This window comes from Saccopteryx leptura, chromosome 1, assembly GCF_036850995.1.
Source record: "Saccopteryx leptura isolate mSacLep1 chromosome 1, mSacLep1_pri_phased_curated, whole genome shotgun sequence".
Classification (NCBI taxonomy): Eukaryota; Metazoa; Chordata; class Mammalia; order Chiroptera; family Emballonuridae; genus Saccopteryx; species Saccopteryx leptura.
This window is the reverse complement of record NC_089503.1, coordinates 95,483,952-95,506,329: the sequence shown is the minus strand read 5'-3', so window position 1 is coordinate 95,506,329 and position 22,378 is coordinate 95,483,952. Positions and strand designations below refer to the sequence as shown.

Genomic DNA, 22,378 nt, shown 5'->3' with positions numbered 1-22,378 from the left:
TACATTTATCCGTCCCACCCTAAAGGCCGGTCCGTGAAAATATTTTCTGACATTAAACCGGTCTGTGGCCCAAAAAAGGTTGGGGACCACTGCTTTAGAGTCATTTTGATTTTTAGTTTTACTTTTTTCTTTTACATATGGTTTGTTGGTGAAGAGTTCTCATTTAACCATTTTTACTAAGTGAAGTCTGAGTGGTATTATTATATATTTAATTACTTTATATATTTAATTACTTTTTACTTTCATAGTAACTTTTGTTATGGCTGTTGAATATTTTTCTATTCTATTACTTTATTTTGATGTTTACTTTATTCTACCTATGTAGGGATTTTAAATAAAATATATTAGTCTGTTTTGCTCATAACCTATATATCTTCCTAAATCATGTTTTTCCTCTAAAACTAGAATTATTTTGTTTCTTTTTGATAAAAGATTAACCTACTTAGATTTTATTAAATGTTATTGTGAAGTTATAAGTCCAACTTTATTTACTTAAATTTTGTTCTTTCATTCTAAGGAATTTATTTTTCTTACTGCTCTACATTTTTAATTTAGAAATTTATAGATAAATTCTAATTCTGCAGAGATTCAGTACTTTGGAGTTTGATCATTCTCGGTCTTTTTATACCTTTTAGAAGGAATTGATGATACTGTATTTATGGTTTTATAACCTGCCTTTGTACTTAGTAGTTTGTAAATAATTTGCCATGTCATTTAATATTTTTCAGTAATATTTTGATTGGCTGTGTTGTGATCCAGAAGAGCCTACAGATGTATCTAACCTCTTAACTAACCTCTCAGTATTCACTTAACTAACGTCAATCTTATATATATATTTATAAATAACACAATAACTAGAATCTTTATACATTTGTTTTTTCTTTGGGTAAATATTCACAAATTAAATTATTTCCCTCTTTATTATTATTATTTTTTAATATAAAAAGGAAAACAGGTGATATATGGTGGAGCTTTGGACTCTAGGTGTCCGAAGACCATTTGGTTATTTATTACCCAAGTGATTTAGAACAAGTCACTTTTATGCAGCTGTTTCTTTAACTATAAGGTATCTATAATACAGCCTTTCTTATTTGTCTCCTAATTTTTGTTAGTAGAAAATTAAATAATATATAAGAATATACAACTAGGAGTTATTTTATAAATACGAAGCATTGTTAAGTAATTACTTTTATGTTCAACTGGTAAATAAGGATGTAGAGTTGTATTATTCTCAGATAATTTATAACAAATAAAACAGGGTGATGACTAATTTGAACTTTAAGAAAGAATACTGGTTAAAATATACAGTTTTAGAAGCTCCTTTTAGAAGTTAACCATCTCTGTATTTGTGAAGGCTTTGGGTAGGTCCTGTACTTCCCACTCTGTTGAGATCAGTTAGGCTTGTTGGAGAGTTAAAAAACTTAATTAGCTTGTGTAATACCTGGTTTTATGTGTACTGATGTATGTATGATATTCTTTTAGGTCGGCACAGGCCTCGTTTTAAAACTAAAACTTTAATAATGGATTGTTTTACTTGAAAGGTCTTTTTTTTTTTTTTGGATTTTTCTGAAGTTGGAAACGGGGAGGCAGTCAGACAGACTACTGCATGCGCCCGACCGGGATCCACCCAGCATGCCCACCAGGAGGCGATGCTCTGCCCATCTGGGGCGTTCGTTGCTCTGTTGTAACCAGAGCCATCCATCCTAGCGCCTGAGGCAGAGGCCATAGAGCCATCCTCAGTGCCCGGGGAAACTTTGCTCCAATGGAGCCTTGGATGCGGGAGGGGAAGAGAGAGACAGAGAGGAAGGAGAGGGGGAGGGGTGGAGAAGCAGATGGGCGCTTCTCCTGTGTGTGCCCTTGCCAGGAATCGAACCCAGGACTCCTGCACGCCAGGCCAACGCTCTACCACTGAGCCAACTGGCCAGGGCCGAAAGGTCATTTTTATAGCATATAACTTGAAGTAACTCTAATATTGAAAACAGGGATAAATGATTTTTTAAGGAAAAAAAAAACGCCCTACCTTCATTTCGGTCTAGTATTTGAGTAATACATAGCTACAGAGATTCTACAAACCTGCATACTTGATATTTATGTACCTGCCTATCTGGTCCTTGGTTTGATAAATGCTTTTTCTATAATTTGAGTGCTTTAACTTTGTTTATATGCTAGCATATAATTAATACTTCCTATCCTTATTTCCTTACTGATTAGAGATTGCATATGATCAGTACATGACTCTTAAGTCTGCTAACTTCTTTAGGGTGTTGCCATGGGGTCTAATATGATAATGGAATGCTAAATCAGGGAATAAAAATTTGCCTAAGACAATTAAAATTTCTTGTACTCTGGAAGGAACAAATCTTTAATATCTTTGTAGGGATGTGTACACATTCAGGGTTTGTAGGACTCTTACACTGGTAAAGGACATGAACTTTCTGTTCAAAATTACAAACTCTGTAAAGAAATTAGCTATAATGAATTGAAAATAGTGAAATAATATAGTGACATGAAATATAAACATAAGGATAAAGGGAGGATTCAAAAAAATTATAAAATAGTATAGCATTATTAATAAACTTAAATTTTATTTTTAAAATTGATTTTTATTTATTTTTAATTATTTTTATTTTTTTTAATTTTTTACAGAGACAGTGAGTCAGAGAGAAGGATAGACAGGGACAGACAGACAGGAACAGAGAGAGATGAGAAGCATCAATCATTAGTTTTTTGTTGCGCGTTGCAACACCTTAGTTGTTCATTGATTGCTTTCTCATATGTGCCTTGACTGCGGGCCTTCAGCAGACCGAGTAACCCCTTGCTGGAGCCAGTGACCCTGGGTTCAAGCTGGTGGGCTTTTTGCTCAAACCAGATGAGGCCACGCTCAAGCTGGCGACCTCGGGGTCTCGAACCTGGGTCCTCTGCATCCCAGTCTGACACTCTATCCACTGCGCCAACACCTGGTCAGGCTAAAAATTGATTTTTAGAGAGAGGCAGGAAGGGAGAAAAGTAAGAAGCATCAACTTGGCCCTGGCCAGATGGGGTCGGCCGGCAGATGTGTAGATGTCCCAGTTCCATTCCCATTCAGGGCATACAAGAGAAGCAACCATCTGCTGCTTCTCTCTCCTTGCTCTCCCTTACCCCCTCCTCTCTCTCTTCTCTTCCTTTCCCCCTCTAGTAGCCAGTGGCTCGATTGGCTCGAGGGTCACCCTGGTTGCTGAGGATAGCTTGGTTTGGTCCCAGTTGGTTGGCCTCAGGTGCTAACAATAGCTTGGTTGATTGGAGCATTGGCATTAGATGGGGGTTGTTAGGTGGATCCTGGTTGAGGTGCATGTGAGAGTCTGTCTCACTGTCCCCTCATTTAAAAAAATTTTTTAAAAAGATTCATCAACTCGTTGCTTCACTTTAGTAGATTGCTTTTTGTACATCCTTGATGGAGGTGGGAGGGGCTCAAGCTGAGCCAATGACCCCTTGGTCAGGCAAGTGACCTTGAGATCATGTTCATCCCGTGCTCAAGCCAGCAACATCGGCGTTTTGAACCGGGTACCTTAGCATCCCAGGTTGATGCTCTACCCACCATACCACCACTGATCAGGCTGATAAACATTTTTTTTACAAACCAAAAGGAATGTTAAATACTTGAAATAAAAGTATATAATCACTGGAATTTTAAACCCATGGACAGTAAAAACAATGGGAGAGAATTAGTGATTGGGGGAATGTTGAACAGAGATATAAAGAGTTGGAAAATAGGGAAAAGTAAGCATGGTTAGAGAATACGGTATTCAGTAAGTCTGTAAGGATTGCTGAATGAAAAGGGAAAATGGGAAAGAAACAATGGCTAATAATTTTCCAAAATTTATGAAAATCATGAGTCTTCAGAATAAGGAAATTTACCAAATTCTGAACAAGATAAATGAAAGCAAATCTAAAGAATTCCCCCATCTCCCCCAAATTCTTAAAGAAAAGCTGAGAAGAAAGGCATATTACCTCAGAGGAATGAGTTAGATTGACAGCTGACTTCTCATCAGCAGTAACAGATCCCAGAATGTCTTCCAAATGCTGAGGCAGTAACTGTCCATGTAGAATTCTATGTGCAATTAAATTACTTAATTGAAAAGGACATAATCACTGTAAAGATGTAACAGTTATAACCCTGTGTTCACCTAATAACATAGTATAAATTATATAAATTTAAAAATGTCAACTTAATGCCTGTCCTGTGGTGGCACAGGGGTTAAAGAATAGACCTAGAATGCTGATCTAGAATGTTACCAGTTCAAAACCCTTGGCTTGCCTGATCAATTTTCATGTGAGAAAAAAATGTCAACTTAAAAAAAGAAATTAATATCCACAATCATACTTGAGAAAATTTAACACCTTTTTTCCCCAAATTGTTGAAGTAGACTAAAATGAACAATAGTAGAGAGACTACACAATGTTAAATACTTGGTCTAACTTGATCTAGTCTATCAAATGCATAAAATATATTTTTAATTATATCTGGAACAGTCAAAAAAGAAACTTAACTGACCAAGTACTAAACATAAAGGAAAGCTAAATGAATTCCTTCACTATAGTGTAGTAAATTTAGAAATACATAAAAAAAGATAGCATTCTGCTCTCAGACCTCTAACCATTTCATTTGAAAACTTCAAAAACGGTTCTTAGTGATTAGAAATCATAATTGGAAAGTTAAATACTTAGAGCTAAACAATTTTTTTTTTTTTTGTATTTTTCTGAAGCTGAGAACGGGGAGAGACAGACAGACTCCCACGTGCGCCCGACTGGGATCTACCCGGCACGCCCACCAGGGGGCGAAGCTCTGCCCACCAGGGGGCGATGCTCTGCCCCTCTGAGCCATCGCTCTGTTGCAGCCAGAGCCACTCTAGCGCCCGAGGCAGAGGCCACAGAGCCATCCCCAGCGCCGGGGCCATCTTTGCTCCAATGGAGCCTTGGCTGCAGGAGGGGAAGAGAGAGACAGAGAGGAAGGAGAGGGGGAGGGCTGGAGAAGCAGATGGGCGCCTCTCCTGTGTGCCCTGGCCGGGAATCGATCCCGGGACTCCTGCACGCCAGGCCGACGCTCTACCACTGAGCCAACCGACCAGGGTTAGAGCTAAACAATTTAAAAGTACGTAAAAACCTTGTGAGACACCACTAAAATGGCATAGAAAAATACTATGGTTTAGGCCCTGGCCAGTTGGCTCAGTGGTAGAGCGTCGGCCTGGCGTGCAGGAGTCCCGGGATCGATTCCCGGCCAGGGCACACAGGAGAGGCGCCCATCTGCTTCTCCAGCCCTCCCCCTCTCCTTCCTCTCTGTCTCTCTCTTCCCCTCCTGCAGCCAAGGCTCCATTGGAGCAAAGATGGCCCCGGCGCTGGGGATGGCTCTGTGGCCTCTGCCTCGGGCGCTAAAGTGGCTCTGGCTGCAACAGAGCGATGGCCCAGAGGGGCAGAGCATCGCCCCCTGGTGGGCATGCCGGGTGGATCCCGGTCGGGTGCATGTGGGAGTCTGTCTGACTGCCTCCCCGTTTCTAACTTAACAAAAATACAAAAAAAAAAAAAAAAATACTATGGTTTCAAATAGAAGGTAAGATATTTTCTCAAAAAATATTCCCCAGGAAAGGATATTTATATTTACATTCTTAGGAACTCTCTCATTGCAGTTCTCATGTTCTCTTTCTCTTGAGTGTGACCTGAAGTGCCTTTTAGTATGTGTGAGTTTGGAAAGCTCAGAGCTCATCTGATAAGAGGCAAAGAAATCTAGCACAGATCTGGTGTTTAAAAAATCACTTAAAAAAATACACTCTGGCTACACTGTCGGTATCAAAAGATACCCCAGTGTTACAAATAGGAAAAAAAGTCCTAGTGTTTTATATAAATGGGCAGTTGTACCTTGGGATAAAAAATTTAGTGAGAGTGCAATTTGCTGATTCGAAAGTGTTTATGTATCTGGAAAATTTACTGTGATTAAAAAAAGTTTGGATACATTCATGTCTCAGGAGTGTGAAGAAAATGTTCATGAAATATGAGATAAAGCAAACAATATTCTGGATCAGTATTTTACAGATTATGTGTTTTAATATTTAAGCATACTAATAAATACATATTTGATTATTTTACATATTCAGATAAAAATTATTTTAAAATATTCTCACTGGCAAAATAAGAAGATCACTATATTTGGAGCCGCCTTACTAGGACATGTTTAGTTTATGACCTTAATTAATGCAAGTATTAAAAAAAAGATTGAAATTACATAGTTACCTTTCAATTTTAGGGATTGGAAAATAAGCCACAGAGTGAAGCCAACTAATGAGAAGAAAAATAATGAGGAAAAGGACAGAAATTAACAAAGAAAAAAATATTAGCAAAATCAAAACTGAAAGCTGGCCTTTAAGCCAATAAACTAAGCAACTTCTGCCAAATTAAACAAAAAGGAAGACAAAAGGGAATGAAAAGAGGGTTATACCTGCAGATGTAGTAGAGATATAGAAAAATTATGAGGGAATACAATGAATAACTTTCTGGAAATATATCACCAAGACTTTTACAGAAAAACAGATTCAGCGATAGGTTAGGGATTTAAGTGTTCTTTGACCACTTTATGTTTGAGATGATCTTTAGATGTTGCGCAACCAGGTTAGCTAAGCATGCTCTGGAGACATGTACAGATTTGGAAGTTACTAGCTTATAAATGATGTAAAAAGCAGGTCCATTTGGAAGCTGTTTTAAGATCAGAGATGATAAGGATCTGAACTAAGACATTGGTAGTGGGATGAAGAGGGTGTAGAACAGGAGTCGGGAACCTTTTTGGCTGAGAGAGCCATAAACGCCACATATTTTAAAATGAATTCCATGAGAGCCATACAACAACCCGTGTACGTTACTCATTATCCAATAAAAATCTGGTGTTGTCCAGGAGGACAGCTGTGATTGGCTCCAGCCACTGCAACCATGAACATGAGCAGTAGGAAATGAATGGATTATAATACATGAGAATGTTTTATATTTTTAACGTTATTTATTTTTTTTATTAAAGATTTGTCTGCGAGTCAGATGAAGCTATCAAAAGAGCCACATCTGGCTCGCGAGCCATAGGTTCCCGACCCTGGTGTAGAACTAGAAGATAGAACATTTAGGTTCATGAATGTAGGTGATTATAGGAAAGGAATATTTATCATTTCCCAGCTAAGAGTTAAGGAAATAGAGTTAAGAAAATGAGTTTATACTTCCAACTGAATTTCATAGCCCACTATATTCGATAAAAAATACCTACGGAGGAAGTTCCCTCTGTAGAGAGGTTTATTGGTATGTGATTGAGTAAAATTTAGGGAAATGAACTTACTTCAGTACTTCAATTTTATTTCAGTTTGGAGAGTTTTCAGTTTTAGTAATTGTAGCATCTTAAAAAGCCATTGATACTATGGTTTAAAACATAAAATTAATATATTAATTTAGTTGAAACTACTATAATGAATGAAGTTTCTTGGCAGAGATATTACCAATATACACTGATCTTCAAGTAATAATTTATCTAAATATACTTTTCACTATAGGTTTTCAAATTGGTATGATAATTTATTTCTGGATAGTCGATATTGATTAAGAGTGTCTGATCTTTTGGTAGATTTGCAGGGAGAAAACCAGTTTTGTTAGATGTTTGTAAGAACATTTACCCTAAAACGGCATGATGGTTTTTCAGGATTAGGATTCACTTCTGTTGCTGTAGGAGGAGAAAAGGTAACATTTAACGTTGGTTTTACCTGCATTTCAGTGAAGGCCACTAGCTTGCTGGTATGTACCATGCAGGCTATTGTGCAGACTATGGCCATTTTATACACCTAAGCTGGATAAGCTACTCATGTATTTTCTCTAATTGGATTTTTAAACTTTCAAGAATAAAAACTAATATTCTTTAAAAAATTATCTTTTATAGTTTATATTAAACAGAATATCCTTTTGTCTTTGGCAATACAGAAAGAAGGTTGAAAAGTATTTTTGAATTCATTCCTTTAGACTCTGAATCCATCTATGCTTACCTTTGCTTTCTGTATCCTTCAGGCTAGGTCTCGGGGTGATCCTGAGTCAGAGACAGCATTCAGGCCTTCAGCAATCTTGTTTCCTGGCTGTGTGTTGATGCTAATTAAAGTTTTAGTTGGTGATCAATATGATTTATGTTATTTGAGATGCATGCTGTTTTAAATTACAGCTATATGTATTTTTAGAGAATGTGAAATGATAGTAGAAAACATTGAAAATTACAATAAAATAAGAGAGTTCTATGTTACCTTAAACTCACATTTTGAAATGTCTTAATTTTTCAGAATCATACACCTGACACCTATATAATTTTATTAACCAATGGCACCTGAATAAATTCAATTAAAATAAAAAATGTTTAAATTTTTATTTTATTCTATTATACATGTTAAAAGTATTGTATGAAAAAGCTAATATATAAATTATACTTTTTCTTTAACAGAAGGTGACAACAGAATTTTTAAAAGTGAAGAATTTTTAAAGAAGGTGACAAAAAGAAGGAAAATGCCAAAACCAGTAAGTATAGTTTATTTTACTTTTGCTGCTACTTAATATATCAATATAGCACTCAGTTTCTTTTGGAACAAGACAAAGTAGTATATAGTAGAGTTGCTGGGAAGGAAAAGGCATTGAGGCCTGACTGGTGGTACAGTGGATGGAACGTTGACCTGGGATGCTAAGGTCTCAGGTTCAAAACCCAAAGGTTGCCTGCTTGAGCATGGGTTCATCAGGCTTGAGCATGGGATCAGACGTGATCCTATGGTCACTGGCTTAAGCCCAAGGTCACTGGCTTGAGCAAGGGGTCACTGGCCCAGCTGGAGCCCCCTGGTCAAGGCACATGTGAAAATCAATCAGTGAACAACTAAGATGCCACAACTATGAGTTGATCCTTCTCATCTCTCTTTCTTTCTTGTTTATGTCTGTCTGTCTCTCTCTAATAGAAAAAAAAGAAAGAAAGAAAAAGAAAAATGCACTGATATTACTGTTATTTATTTTAGATTAATGTGGCTAAAGTGCTGTATTATGTGGGCCAGTGAAGAAGAGGTGTAGGTAGCTTTGTAGATAAGTTTAAAATTCATATGTTCTGGGATCAAACTGTTCTGTTTCTTGTTCTGGCTCTGCTAATTAATTTGAGTGCCTTTTGTGAGATTAGTTCAGTCTTTCCAATTCTTAATTTCCTCATATATAAAATGGAGATTTATATGGTGAGGATTAGAAGTTGGTACACACATTCAGTGCTCAGTAAAGAAAACCTTACTGTTAAACAGAAGGAATGAGAGGTTCATGCATTATTAATTTTCTCATAATTCTGGCTTTGATGCTGATGATATGCTGATACATAGTCTTAGATTTTTTATTTAAGGGTGTATATGTACTCATTTCATTTAGTTTTATAATTATGTAGTTCTTGACTCTTATTCCTTCTGTCTTAGGATAAATGCTCTTTAATAATATCTGAGTGTCTTTTTCAGTAACTTTCTTTTGGTCAATTATCTTTCTAAGAAAATTATTGGTTATAATTATTGGAATTTCCTGGCATGCATATCACTTTGGAATTACTTTAAAGACTCAGCAGGTAACAAAGTGTGCATTGTTTGAGGGAGAGAAGAATAAAAAGAAAAGTCATAATAAAGGAAGATACAAATTTTTCTATTTGCAGATAACATGATTGTTCATGTAGAAAATCCTCAGAAGCAATAGCTACTAGAAATAATAACTGAATTCAAGATTCTTGGACACTAGGTTCTATTTTTTAAAATCAGTTGTCTTTTTTATATACTGGCAGCAAAATTTGAAAAAAAAATTTGTAACAGTATCAAACACATAAAATAATTAGAAATAAATTTACAGAAATGGTACAAGATCTCTTTACTGAAAACTCCTTTGAAACTAAAGACCTAAATATACATAAAAGTATCTATTGTCTAGATATATCTAGAAAACATTAAGATGTCAGTTCTCTTGAAATGTATTGGTAGTTACAATGCAATTCTAACCAGTTAAATACTGTCAGACTTTTGTGACTAAAATTGACTAGCTGATTGTAAAATGTATATGGAACTACCAAACCAAAATTCATATGAAATGGCTAAAGTAATTTTACTAAGTACAAAGTTGGAAAACTTAACACCTGAATTTCAAGACTTATTCACAAGCTATAAAAATAAGAAACTGTGGTACTATTGAAAGGATAGCTAATAGGATCGGTGAAACAAAAATGTACCTGTACACATATATTATAATGAAAATATCATGTTTTCAATAAGGGTATCACACAATTCAATGCGGAAATTCAATTCTTTCCAATAAATAGTGTTGGAACAAAATTGTTCATACAGGAAAACATGAGCATTGACCCTTATCTCATGATTTGCACAAAAATTGAGCTCTAAGTAGATCATAGACATAAGTGCAAAAGCCCAAATTATAAAACTGCTAGAAGAAAACATAAGGAAACATTTTTGTTACCTTGGGGTAGACAAAGTTTCTTCTAGAACGCAGAAGCTTTGAACCATTAAAAATAATTGGATTGCATCAATATTAAAAACCTTTGCTCTTTGAAAAACAGTAATAAGAAAATAGAAAGGCAAGACAGAATGGGAAAGAATATTGCAATATGACATTTTTTAGAACTCAGTAAAGCAAATGTTAAAAAATGGGCAAAAACTGAACCAAATGCTTCATAAAAGAACATATTATAACCAACAAACACAGGAAAAGATCCTCAATATTGTTAGTTATCAGGAAAGCACAAATTAGAACTACAGTGAGATACCACTTTATACTTTTTAGAAGGGCTATAAATTGTACTGATGGTACCTAGTGTTGATAAGGATGTGGATCAACTGGAATGCTAATATATTTCTCAGAGGAATGTGAAAGTTTGCAACTGCTTTGAAAAAGTCTTTTGTCAGTGTAATTAAGTGGAGAACATTTATTCCTTAGTGTATGGACTCAAATTTTATTTATGGTTGGATATAAATTATGTGGTGTTATGCATAAAAATTCTGGAAGAAAATATTTTAAGACATTAAAGGTAGTGTACTTTTTTTCCTTAAACTTTTTTAGATCAGTATTTAATTAACCACACCTCCCATCACTCCCCCAAAATAAAAAAGAAAGCCTAGTATTTTGCCTGACTGGCAGTGGCACAGTGGACTGAGCATCAACTCAAGATGTTGAGATCCCTGGTTTGAATCCCTGAGGTTTCTGGCTTGACCAGGGGCTTGCCAGCTTGAGTGTAGGATCACTGGCTTGAGCGTGGGATCATCAAGATGGTCCCAAGGTTGCTGGCTTGAGCCTCCAGCCCCTCTCTTCAAGGCACATATCAGAAGCTATCAGTGAACAACTAAAGTGAAACAACTATGAGTTGTTGCTTCTTATTTTCCTCCTCTCTCTCCTTTCTTCTACTTTTTCTCTCTCCTCTATCTTTCTCTTTCTCCTCTCTTTTCTCTCTCCCTCTTTCCCATTCTCTCTCTCCCTCTCCCTCTTCCCTCTCTCTCTCTAAAAAAAGAAAGACTACTTTTTCAGAACACAAGCTTAGAGAAGTTGAATTTGATCTTCATATTTTACACTGATCTTGGTGGCCAAGCATTGTACTTGGTAGATATATAGCCTAGTTCAGTGGATAAATTCTATAGATCTATTTTTTTAATTGTAAAATAAAGTTGATTTAATAATGTGCTTTGATTATGTTAGAGAATTACTATTGGGATGAAATGAAAAGGCTTTAAAAGTTGCTTTAAGTGCTTTTTTGTTAAAGCTATTGATAAATGATATTTTGTATTCATATTATTTATGTTCTCATTTAATAGGTTTATTCTTATAGTGTTTTGGGGTGCTTTGCAATTGAAAAGTTTAAAGAGAACTTGGTACTAGGAAGTTTGAGAACTTCCAGCCTAGGGTGTTATTATGTCTTTGTAATTGAAGGTAAGTTAGTGCTGTGTCTGGGTTGACTCCAGCAGGAAGGGAGGAAAAAGCATAAGGAAGCATTCTCACTAATTTATGCCTAGGCCTAGAAGTGGCTTATATCTCTTCTGCTCACGGCCTGTGGGTGAGAGCATAGTCACGTAGCCATGCCTAATAGCAAGAGACATTAAAAGATGTTCTGTAGCTTAGTAGCCATATGTACAACTATAACTTGATTAGATTTTGGTGGTCAAACAACAAGCAATCTCTGCCATAATTAACATGTTAGTTTAAGTGAGAAAAAATTATATGATAAATTTAGAGGGAGCAGTGACTAAACTTGAACAACTATAAATAATTATTTTTTTTTTCATTTTTCTGAAGCTGGAAACAGGGAGAGACAGTCAGACAGACTCCCGCATGCGCCCGACCGGGATCCACCCGGCACACCCACCATGGGGCGATGCTCTGCCCACCAGGGGGCGATGCTCTGCCCATCCTGGGCGTCGCCATGTTGCGACCAGAGCCACTCTAGCGCCTGAGGCAGAGGCCACAGAGCCATCCCCAGCGCCCGGGCCATCTTTGCTCCAATGGAGCCTTGGCTGCGGGAGGGGAAGAGAGAGACAGAGAGGAAAGTGCGGCGGAGGGGTGGAGAAGCAAATGGGCGCTTCTCCTGTGTGCCCTGGCCGGGAATCGAACCCGGGTCCTACGCACGCTAGGCTGACGCTCTACCGCTGAGCCAACTGGCTAGGGCATAAATAATTTAAAAAAAAATTAATACCTCTTAAGCTAGATATAGAAGAAAAGCTATATATAGTGAAAGCAATTCTTAAGATATTAGCAGTGAAGCATTTCTTTCAAAATCAGGAACACGCCAAAAGATACACACTGTTTGAAGATGTTAAGATTTTTCTTTAAGGGGTTGGCAAATTATGGCCCATAGACCAATTTCAGCCTGCCATCCTTTTGCATAGCCTGTAAACTAGGAATGGTTTTACATTTTCATTTGTTGGAGAAAACTATGTGAAATTCAATGTTCAGTGCCTGAAGTTTTATTGGAACATACTATGTTTTGTTATCTATAACTGCTTTGTTGCTGTAGTGTATAGTTGAGTGTGCCATGTGCAAAGCCTAAAATATTTTTAGTCCTTTACAGAAGAAGTTTTCTGGCCTCTGTTTTATATAAACACAAAGATTCATAGGCTCATTATATAATAGGCAAGAGAACAGATCTAAAGGATCAATATGAAAAAATAAATTGCATTTCTATAGAAGCAAAACCAGAAAAAAATTGGAAATTTTAACAATCCTGTATTTGAATGATGAGTTTAAGCTAGATGAGTTAAGCTAGATGGGTTTTGGTATTTGGAATTTTTTGGATTTTAGTAAGGTGAATATTCAGTAAGGTGAATATGCCATATTTATGTGTGCCTGTCATTATATCTTGAAACTCTATTGAGGTCTGTTACATTACCTCAAAAACATTAATACTTGTAAAGACTAATATGTAAATATTCATTTGAAGTGGGGTGATTTAATTCATTAGTTAGTTTCATATCACTCTATGTCAAATTTTAATAGGAATTAGCTAGTAGACTTTTTTTTTTAACTGATTGAATTTAGATAAGAGGAAGGGGGAGAGAGAGAAACATTGGTTGATTCTTGTATGTGCCCTGACCAGGGATTGAACTCCCAACCTTGATATTTTAGGCTGATGCTCTAACCAACTGACCTACCTGGCCAGGGCAGTTTTCAATGTTTTTAGGATGTCAGTGATTGTGGACCTGTATATTTATAAAAACCACAAAACCATAATGAACTAGGGGAAAGATATCTAAAAAATGATTAATAATACTTTTATGGAGAAAATTATAAACAATTTTTTGAAAGATACTAAAAAAGATTTAAATTAATGCACAGAGAGAACCATAGTCATGGATAGGAGAGTCAGTATTGAAAAGATGTGATTTCTCTAAGAGAATCTGTTGTATTATTGAATTTAGTGTAGTTCCAATTTAAAATCATAATAGAGTATTGATTATGATGCATAATGAAAAGTTTACAATTTTATATGGCACCAAGAACAAGCACAAAGAACTAAGAATAACTGAAACAGTTCTGAAGATAATGAGGGGGACTAGCCCTACCAGATATCAAGAATTATTTTAAAGATATAATAATTAAGACTATATGTTATTGGCAGAATAGTTAAATTGTCCATTGCAGGAGAATTAGCACAAAATCAGACCTATACGTATAGACATACGGTTTAAAACAGAGTAGTCTTTTGGGGCATGAAATCACAAATCAGTATACATTGTTTGGATGTTTTAAATCTCTATATCTTTATCCTTTTGGGGATTAAAAGATGAAATTAGACCTCTACTTCAAATCATAAGAAAAAAATCATTGAAGACAACTTATGAAAAACAAAACTTGAGTCGGAAATATATTGTGTATACTGATTAGTTAATAACTTCATGACTCCAGAGTAGAGTAATATCTCTTAAACATGACACAAAAAAATCCCTATGTAAACATTGATAAATTCAGTATTATAGTTAAGGATATGTTTACCATAAAGAAGGGCACTTTATAAAGTAAAATAACAAACTATTGGGAGAAAAAAATTTTGTGACACAACTGAAAAAAAATCTAGATCTATAAAAGTTTCCTACATAGAAGTAAGAAGACAATTAGAAAAATAAGCAGTAGACATGAACAGACATCTCAGAGATGGAGATTGAATAGTCAGTAAATGTATTAGTTTTATATTGCTCAATAACAAATGACTGCAAACCTAATCGTAGCTTAAAACAATAGTCTTGTATGCCTTGCAGTTTTATGGGTTAGCAGTATGGGATGTTGTGACTGGAAATGAAACGGAAAAAAATACCTGCTTTTGTGCTGCCTGTCACCATTCAGCCAAATAAGTAGAGACAAGATTTGAATCTTTATGGGGCTTTGTTCAGATGGCTGGCAATCTAAGAAGATGGGTTCTGTACCCAGAAACCGTCTTAACATCTTGTCTCAGCCATTCTTTTTATAGAGGAAAAAAGGCAGAGTTGAGGGGTTTGGAAGTTAGGGAAAAGTTACTAGTATTTTTTTCACCTGCTGATCAGTAATTCTTTATCTGCGTCCTTGTCAATGGGCGTTCAATCCTTGGAGCATTGGGCTTAGATACCATTTTGTTTGTGGATCTCCTAGGCTACAAAGGTAGATTGCTTGCAGCCTCATAGAGTCACATAGACCCATTCCTGTATCCAGCTTCTGGAACAAAGCTTTATACTTGCATTAATCATTAATCCTATTGATTATAACTAAAGGTACTATTACTAAATTTCTAATTCTTCAGTTCCACTATTAGTTTCTCTGCTTAGGGTTTTTCATTAGCCTGAAATCAAGATTTACCTCAACTGCATTCTTCTCTGGAGCTTGGAGTTCTCTTCCAAGCCCATTCCTTTTATTAGCAGAATTGATTTTCTTGCAAAATGATGCATCTGTTTTTACTGGAGAAAGAAGTTCCATTCTCTTGCTAGCTATTGGCCAGAGTTGCTCTTAGCTCTTAGAGGCTGGTGTCAGGTCCTTGCCCCATGGCCTCTCCAGTTCAGCAGTGGAGAACCTTCTTTGTGTCATACTCCTATCTGAATTTTGACTCTCTCTGATTTCTACAACCACTCAGAGAAAAGGCTTTCTTTTTAAGGATTTTCACGATTAGTTTAGGCCCACCCACACAATCTTCCTACTTTAAGGCCAACTGATTAGTATCCTTAAGCACAGCTGCAAAATCCCTTTTGTCATGTAATACAATATAATCATGAGAGTAACACCAGGGATGGAGATCATGGGGCCATCTTAGAATTCTGCTTAGCACCCAAAAGAAAATGTTCTCAGCCTCATTAGGTATAGAGTCTGCACATTAAGACCATATTAAAATATAATTTTAGATGCACTAAATTGTCAAACATTAAAAAAACTGAATGCCCACTGTTGGTAAAAATATAGATCAGCAGCAATTCTTATACACTATTGATGAGAACTAAGTTGATACTGTGATGTTGGAAGATAATTTAGCATTACATAGTAAAGTTGAAAGTATGCATAATTTATCACCCTAGAATTCTTCTGAGTATATACTTCTAGAGAAACTCATCTAGACCCATAGGCATTAGGAGACATGTATAACAATATTTATAGCAGTACTATTCTTTATAGTAAAAATTGGAAACAATGCTCATTGACAGGAAAATGGGTATTAAATTATTGGCTAACATAGATATTGTATAGCAGTCAAAATGAATTGTAACTACTCACAAAAACATAATTGAATCTTAGAACTATAGCTGAAAAAGCAAACAATAGCATAGTATAATTTTTGTTAAAATTTTATCAAATATAAATGTGTATGTAGTTGATGAATTTTTATAAAATATGCCCATGTAACCACTGCTCACATCAAGCAATGAGACTTTATTGGTAGTACTGTACAATTTTAATATAGCTAAAAATCAAAAACTACATTTTACAAGAAAAACTAACTTTCCATACAGATAACTACATTTGTGATAGAGCTATTTTTATTTAAAGCAATGGAATGACAGCGCATAATACAGGTTAGTGCTTACCCGTGGAGGGTTGGGGACAGGAAAATTCAAAAAGAAGAAATACACCGCTATTGGCAACAATCTTTGTCATTTTTTATTAAGTTGGATGATGGTAGATTTTTGGATAAATGAAAACTTTCTTTACTCACTAAATTTTTACTTCAAATGTGTGGGTTTCCAAGAAGTACTAGAGACACTACTGGTAGTGGGTCACAGACAGCATCAACCCTAAGACTCAACTACCGACACAAGCAGCACACACAAGTTGGAATCTAGCAGGCACCAGACATTGTGGAGAATAAATACGCCCAACAGGACAGACATTGCACAGTGTATAATATACATAATCAAGGTTGACCCTTAGAGCCAGCCAGCCTGAAGGGATAAACATACCCATGAAAGGACCAACTGCATCTAATACTAACATACAACAAAAGGAAAAATAGTGCCCTCAAGAAGCATTCCTAGAACAAGGAAAACAAGATGCCTGGAGGACAATACCACCGAAACCATCTTCTTCATAAAGACTACACAAAAATTTCAAAGTCAGACAGCACTACCTAATACATGGACAAAATGGACAGAGAAATGTGACCCAAGTGAATTAGCAAGAGAAATTCCCAGAAAAAAAACTGAATGAGATGGAAGTAACCAAAATACCAGATGCAGAGTGTAAAACAATGATTTTTAGGATGCTCAAGGACCTTAGAACAACAATGGATGGGCATATTGAGCACCTAAATAAAGAGATAGCAAGCATCAAAAATGACATTGAAATCATAAAAAAGAACCAGTCAGAAATGACAAAAATGATATCAGAAATGAAGACTGCACTAGAAGGAAATAATAGCAAGTTGGATGAAGTCTAGGATCGAATCAGTGATTTAGAGGACAAGATAAATGGAAGCAGAATAGCAAATAGAAAAGAGGCTCAAAAAGTCTGAGGAAGCTCTTAAGAGAGCTCTGTGACAACATGAAGAGAAACAACATCCTCATCATAGGGATTCCTGAAAAAGAGAGAACAAACAAGGAATCAAGAACCTGTTTGAAGAAATCATAGCTGAAAATTTCCCTAAATTGATGAAGGAAAAAGTCGCACAAGTTCAAGAAGCACAGAGAGTCCCATTAAAGAGGAACACAAGGAGGCCTACAGCAAGACACATTATAATTAAAGTGCCAAAGGTAAGAGACAAGAAAGAATACTAAAAGCTGCAAGAGAAAAACAGTTAATTACCTACAGAGGAGCCCCCATAAGGATGATATCCGACTTCTCACCAGAAACACTTGAGGCCTGAAGGGATTGGCAAGAAATATTCAAAGTGATGCAAAGCAAGAGCCTACAACCAAAACTTTTTTATCCAATAAAGCTATTATTTAAAATTGAAGGAGAAACAAAAAGCTTTCCAGACAAAAAACTCAAGGAATTCATTACAACCAAACCAGTACTGCAAGAAATGTTAAGGGGATTGCTGTAAAAACAGCAAAGGAAAAAAAAAAGGATGATAGATTTAAAGAATAAAATGGCAATAAACAACTACATATCAATAATAACCTTAAATATAAATTGATTAAATGCTCCAATCAAAAGACATAGGGTAGCTGTGTGGATAAGAAAACAGGACCCATACATATGCTGTCTACAAGAGACGCACCTGAGAACAAAAGATACACATAGACTAAAAGTGAAGGGATGGAAAAAAGTATTTCACACAAATGCAAATGGAAAAAAAGCTGGGGTAGCAATACTTATGACAAAATCAACTTTAAAACAAAGGCTATAGTAAGGGATAAAGAAGGTTACTACATAATGATAAAGGGAGCAAGCAATCCATCAGGAGGATATAACCATTGTAAACATCTATGCACCTAATATAGCAGCACCTACATATATAAAGCAGATTTTTAAGGATATAAAGGGAGAAATCAGCAATATTAGTATAATAGTAGGAGATTTCAATACCCCACTAACATCAATGGATATATCCTCCAGACAGAAAATTAACAAAGTAACAGCGGCCTTAAATGACACACTAGATCAACTGGATTTAATAGATATTTTCAAGACCTTTTACCCCAAAGCAGCAGAATATACATTTTTTTCAAGTGCTCTCGGTACATTTTCTAGGATAGACCACATTAGGACACTAAAAGTCTCAATAAAATTAAGAAGATTGAAATAATATCAAGCATCTTCTCTGATCACAATGGCATGAAACTAGAAATTAACTACAATAAAAAAACTGAAAAACATTAAAAAACTTGGAGGCTAAATAGCTTATTATTAAATAACGAATGGGTTAACAGCGAGATCAAGGAATAAATAAAAGATTTCCTTGAAACAAATGAAAATGAACATACAAAAGTCAAAATTTATGAGACACAGCAAAAGCAGTCCTGAAAGGGAAGTTCATAGCATTATAGGCATACCTTACGAAGCAAGAAAAAACTCAAATTAACTTAACCCTGAATCTAAAAGAACTAGAAGAAGAACAGCAAAGCCCAGAGAAAGTAGAAGGAAGGAAATAATAAAGATCAGAGTGGAAATAAATGACATAGAGGTTAAAAAAACAATACAGAAGATCAATGAAACCAATAGCTGGTTTTTTGAAAAGGTAAACAAGATTGATGAACCTTTAACCAAAATCATCAAGAAAAAAAGAGTGAGGACGCAAATAAAATTAGAAATGAAAATGGAGAAGTAACAACTGACACCGCCGAAATACAAAGGATTTGAAGAAAAGAAGATCTGTATGCCAAAAAATTGGACAGCCTAGGCAAAATGGATAAATTCCTAGAAACATATAATTTTCCAAAACTCAATATGGAAGAATTAGAAAACCCAAACAGACCGAGTACAACAAATGAAATTGAAACAGTTAATAAAAAATTGCCCAGCAAACAAAAGTCCTGGACCAGATCACTTCACAGGCGAATTTTACCAAGTATTCAAGGAAAACTAACACCTATCCTTCTCAAGCCATTTCAAAAAATTCAAGAGGAGGGAAGACTTTCAAGCTCCTTTTATGAGGCAAGCATAATCCTCATTCCAAAACCAGGTAAAGACACTACAAAGAAAGAAAACTATAGGCCAGTATCCCTGATGAACTTAGATGCTAAAATTCTCAACAAAATATTAGCAAACCGGATCTAGCAATACATGAAGAAAATCATACATCATGATCAAGTGGGATTTATTCTGGGGAGGCAAAACTGGTACAGTATTTGCAAATGATAAATGTGATTCATCACATTAACAAAAGGAAGTATAAAAATCACATGATAATATCAATAGATGCTGAAAAAGCATTTGATAAAATCCACCCCCTATGTATGATCAAAACTCTCAGCAAAGTGGGAATACGGGGAACATACCTGAACATGATAAAGGCCATCTATGACAAACCCACTGCCAACATCCTACTCAATGGGAAAAAATTAAAAGCAATCCCCTTAAGATCTGGAAGAAGTCAGGGGTGCCCCCTTTCACCACTCTTGTTCAACATAGTTCTGGAAGTCCTAGCCACACAATCAGACAAGAAGAAAAAATAAAAGTAGCATCCAAATTGAAAAAGAAAAAGTAAAACTATCATTATTTGCTGATGACTTGAGACTGTACATAGAAAACTACTAGACCTGATAAATGAATTTGGCAAGGTGGCAGGATATAAAAAATTAATATTTAGAAATCAGTGGTATTTTTATACACCAACAATAAATGGTCTGAAAGAGAAATTAAATGAACAATCCCCTTCACTATTGCAACAACAAAATAGTAAAGTACCTGGGAGTAAATTTAACCAAAGAGGTAAAGAACTTGTATTTGGAAAAATATAAAACATTGATAAAAGAAATCAGGGAAGATACAAACAAGTAGATGCATATACTGTGTTCATTGACAGGAAGAATAAACATCATTAAAATGTCTATATTACCCAAAGCAATGTATTGATTCAATGCAATTTCTATTAAAATACCAATGACATACTTCAAAGATATAGAACAAATATTTCAAAAATTTCTATGGAACCGAAAAAGAACACAAATAGCCTCAGTAATCTTGAAAATGAGGAATAAAGTGGGAGGTATCACACTTCCTGATATTAAGTTATACTACAAGGCCATTGTAATCAAAACAGCCTGGTACTAGCATAAGAACAGGCGTACAGATCACTAGAACAGAACAGAGAACCCAGAAATAAATCCACTCCTTTATGATCAATTGATATTTGACAAAGGAGGTAAGAGCATGCAGTGGAGTAAAGACAGTCTCTTTAACAAATGGTGTTGGGAAAATTGGTCAGGTACATGAAAAAAAATGAGACTAGACCACCAGTTTACACCATAATACAAAATTACAAATATAATCTCAAAGTGAATAAAAGACTTAAATGTAAGTCATTAAACCATAACCATCTTGGAAGAAAACATAGGCAGTAAACTCTTCGATATCTCTTATAGCAATATTTTTGCTGATTTATCTCCACAGGCAAGTGAAATAAAGGACAGGATGAACAAATGGGACTATATCAAGCTAAAAAGCTTTTGCACAGCAAAATACACTATTAATTAAAATAGAGACAAACCACACAATGGGAGAACATATTCGCCAATACGTCTGATAAAGGGTTAATAACAAAAATTTTATATAAAGAACTTTTAAAACTCAACACCTGGAAGGTAAACAATCCAATTAAAATGGGAAAAAGAACTGAACAGATACTTATCCAAAGAGGACATACAGACGGCCAATAGGCAGATGAAAAAATGCTCAACATCACTAATCATTAGAGAAATGCAAATTAAAACCACAATAAGATACCACTTCACACCTGTCAGAATGGCACTAATTAACAAAACAACACAGATAAGTGCTGGTGATGATGTGGAGAAAAGGGAACCCTCCTGCACTGCTGCTGGGAATGTAGACTGGTGTAGCTACTGTAGAGAATGGTATGGGGTTTCCCCAAAAACTTAAAAATGAAACTACCTTTTGACCTAGCTATCCCACATTTAGGAATATATCCTAAGAATACCAAATCACTGGTTCAAAAGAAGATATGCACCCCCATGTTTACTACAGCATTGTTTACAATGGCCAAGATCTGGAAACAGCCCAAGGGTCCATCAGTGGATGGATGAGTGGATTAAAAAGCTATGATATATATACACAATGGAATGCTATGCAGATGTGAAAAAGAAGGAAATCTTACCTTTTGCGATGGCATGTATGGACCTGGAGATTACTATGCTAAGTGAAATAAGCCAGGCAGAGAAAGAAAACTATTATATGATCTCACTTATATGTGAAATCTAATGAACAACCTGAACTGAGGAATGAAATAGAGGCAGAGGAGAGATCACAGGGACCAGACTGGCAGCGGTTGGAGGGAGGGAGGATAAGGGGATGGGATTAGAGAAGGTTAAAGGGATTCTTGAAATTATACATACATAATACAGAGATATAGTTAACAAGACGGCAAATCCTAGAGGGAAGAGGGGAGGGTATTGAGGGAAGGGGGGCATAGGGGGTGGGAGGGACACGGGGGTAGGGGGTGAGGGAGTTATATTTGGTGGGACACTTGAATTCATGTAAACACAATAAATTAAAATTAATAAAGAAAAAATGGAACTGCCTTTTGACCTAGCTATCCCAATTTTAGGAATGTATCCTAAGAACAACAAATCACTGATTCAAAAGAAGATATGCACCCCCATGTTTATTGCAGCATTGTTTACAATAGCCAAGATCTGGAAACAGCGCAAGTGTCTGTCAGTGGATGAGTGGATTAAAAAAAGTGGTACATATGCACAGTGGAATACTATGCAGC

The 22,378-nt window shown here is 35.8% G+C and overlaps 1 protein-coding gene across 4 annotated transcripts in view; it reads left to right on the top strand.

Moving 5' to 3' along the window:
- The window catches only part of RDX (radixin), a 92,068-nt gene that overhangs the window by 8,267 nt on the left and 61,423 nt on the right, over positions 1-22,378 (top strand). For all 4 annotated transcript variants that reach the window (XM_066371636.1, XM_066371634.1, XM_066371635.1 and 1 more), the window contains exon 2: positions 8,480-8,553. In XM_066371636.1, the coding sequence (XP_066227733.1) occupies positions 8,480-8,553 (74 nt within the window). The remainder of the gene's footprint in view (positions 1-8,479; positions 8,554-22,378) is intronic.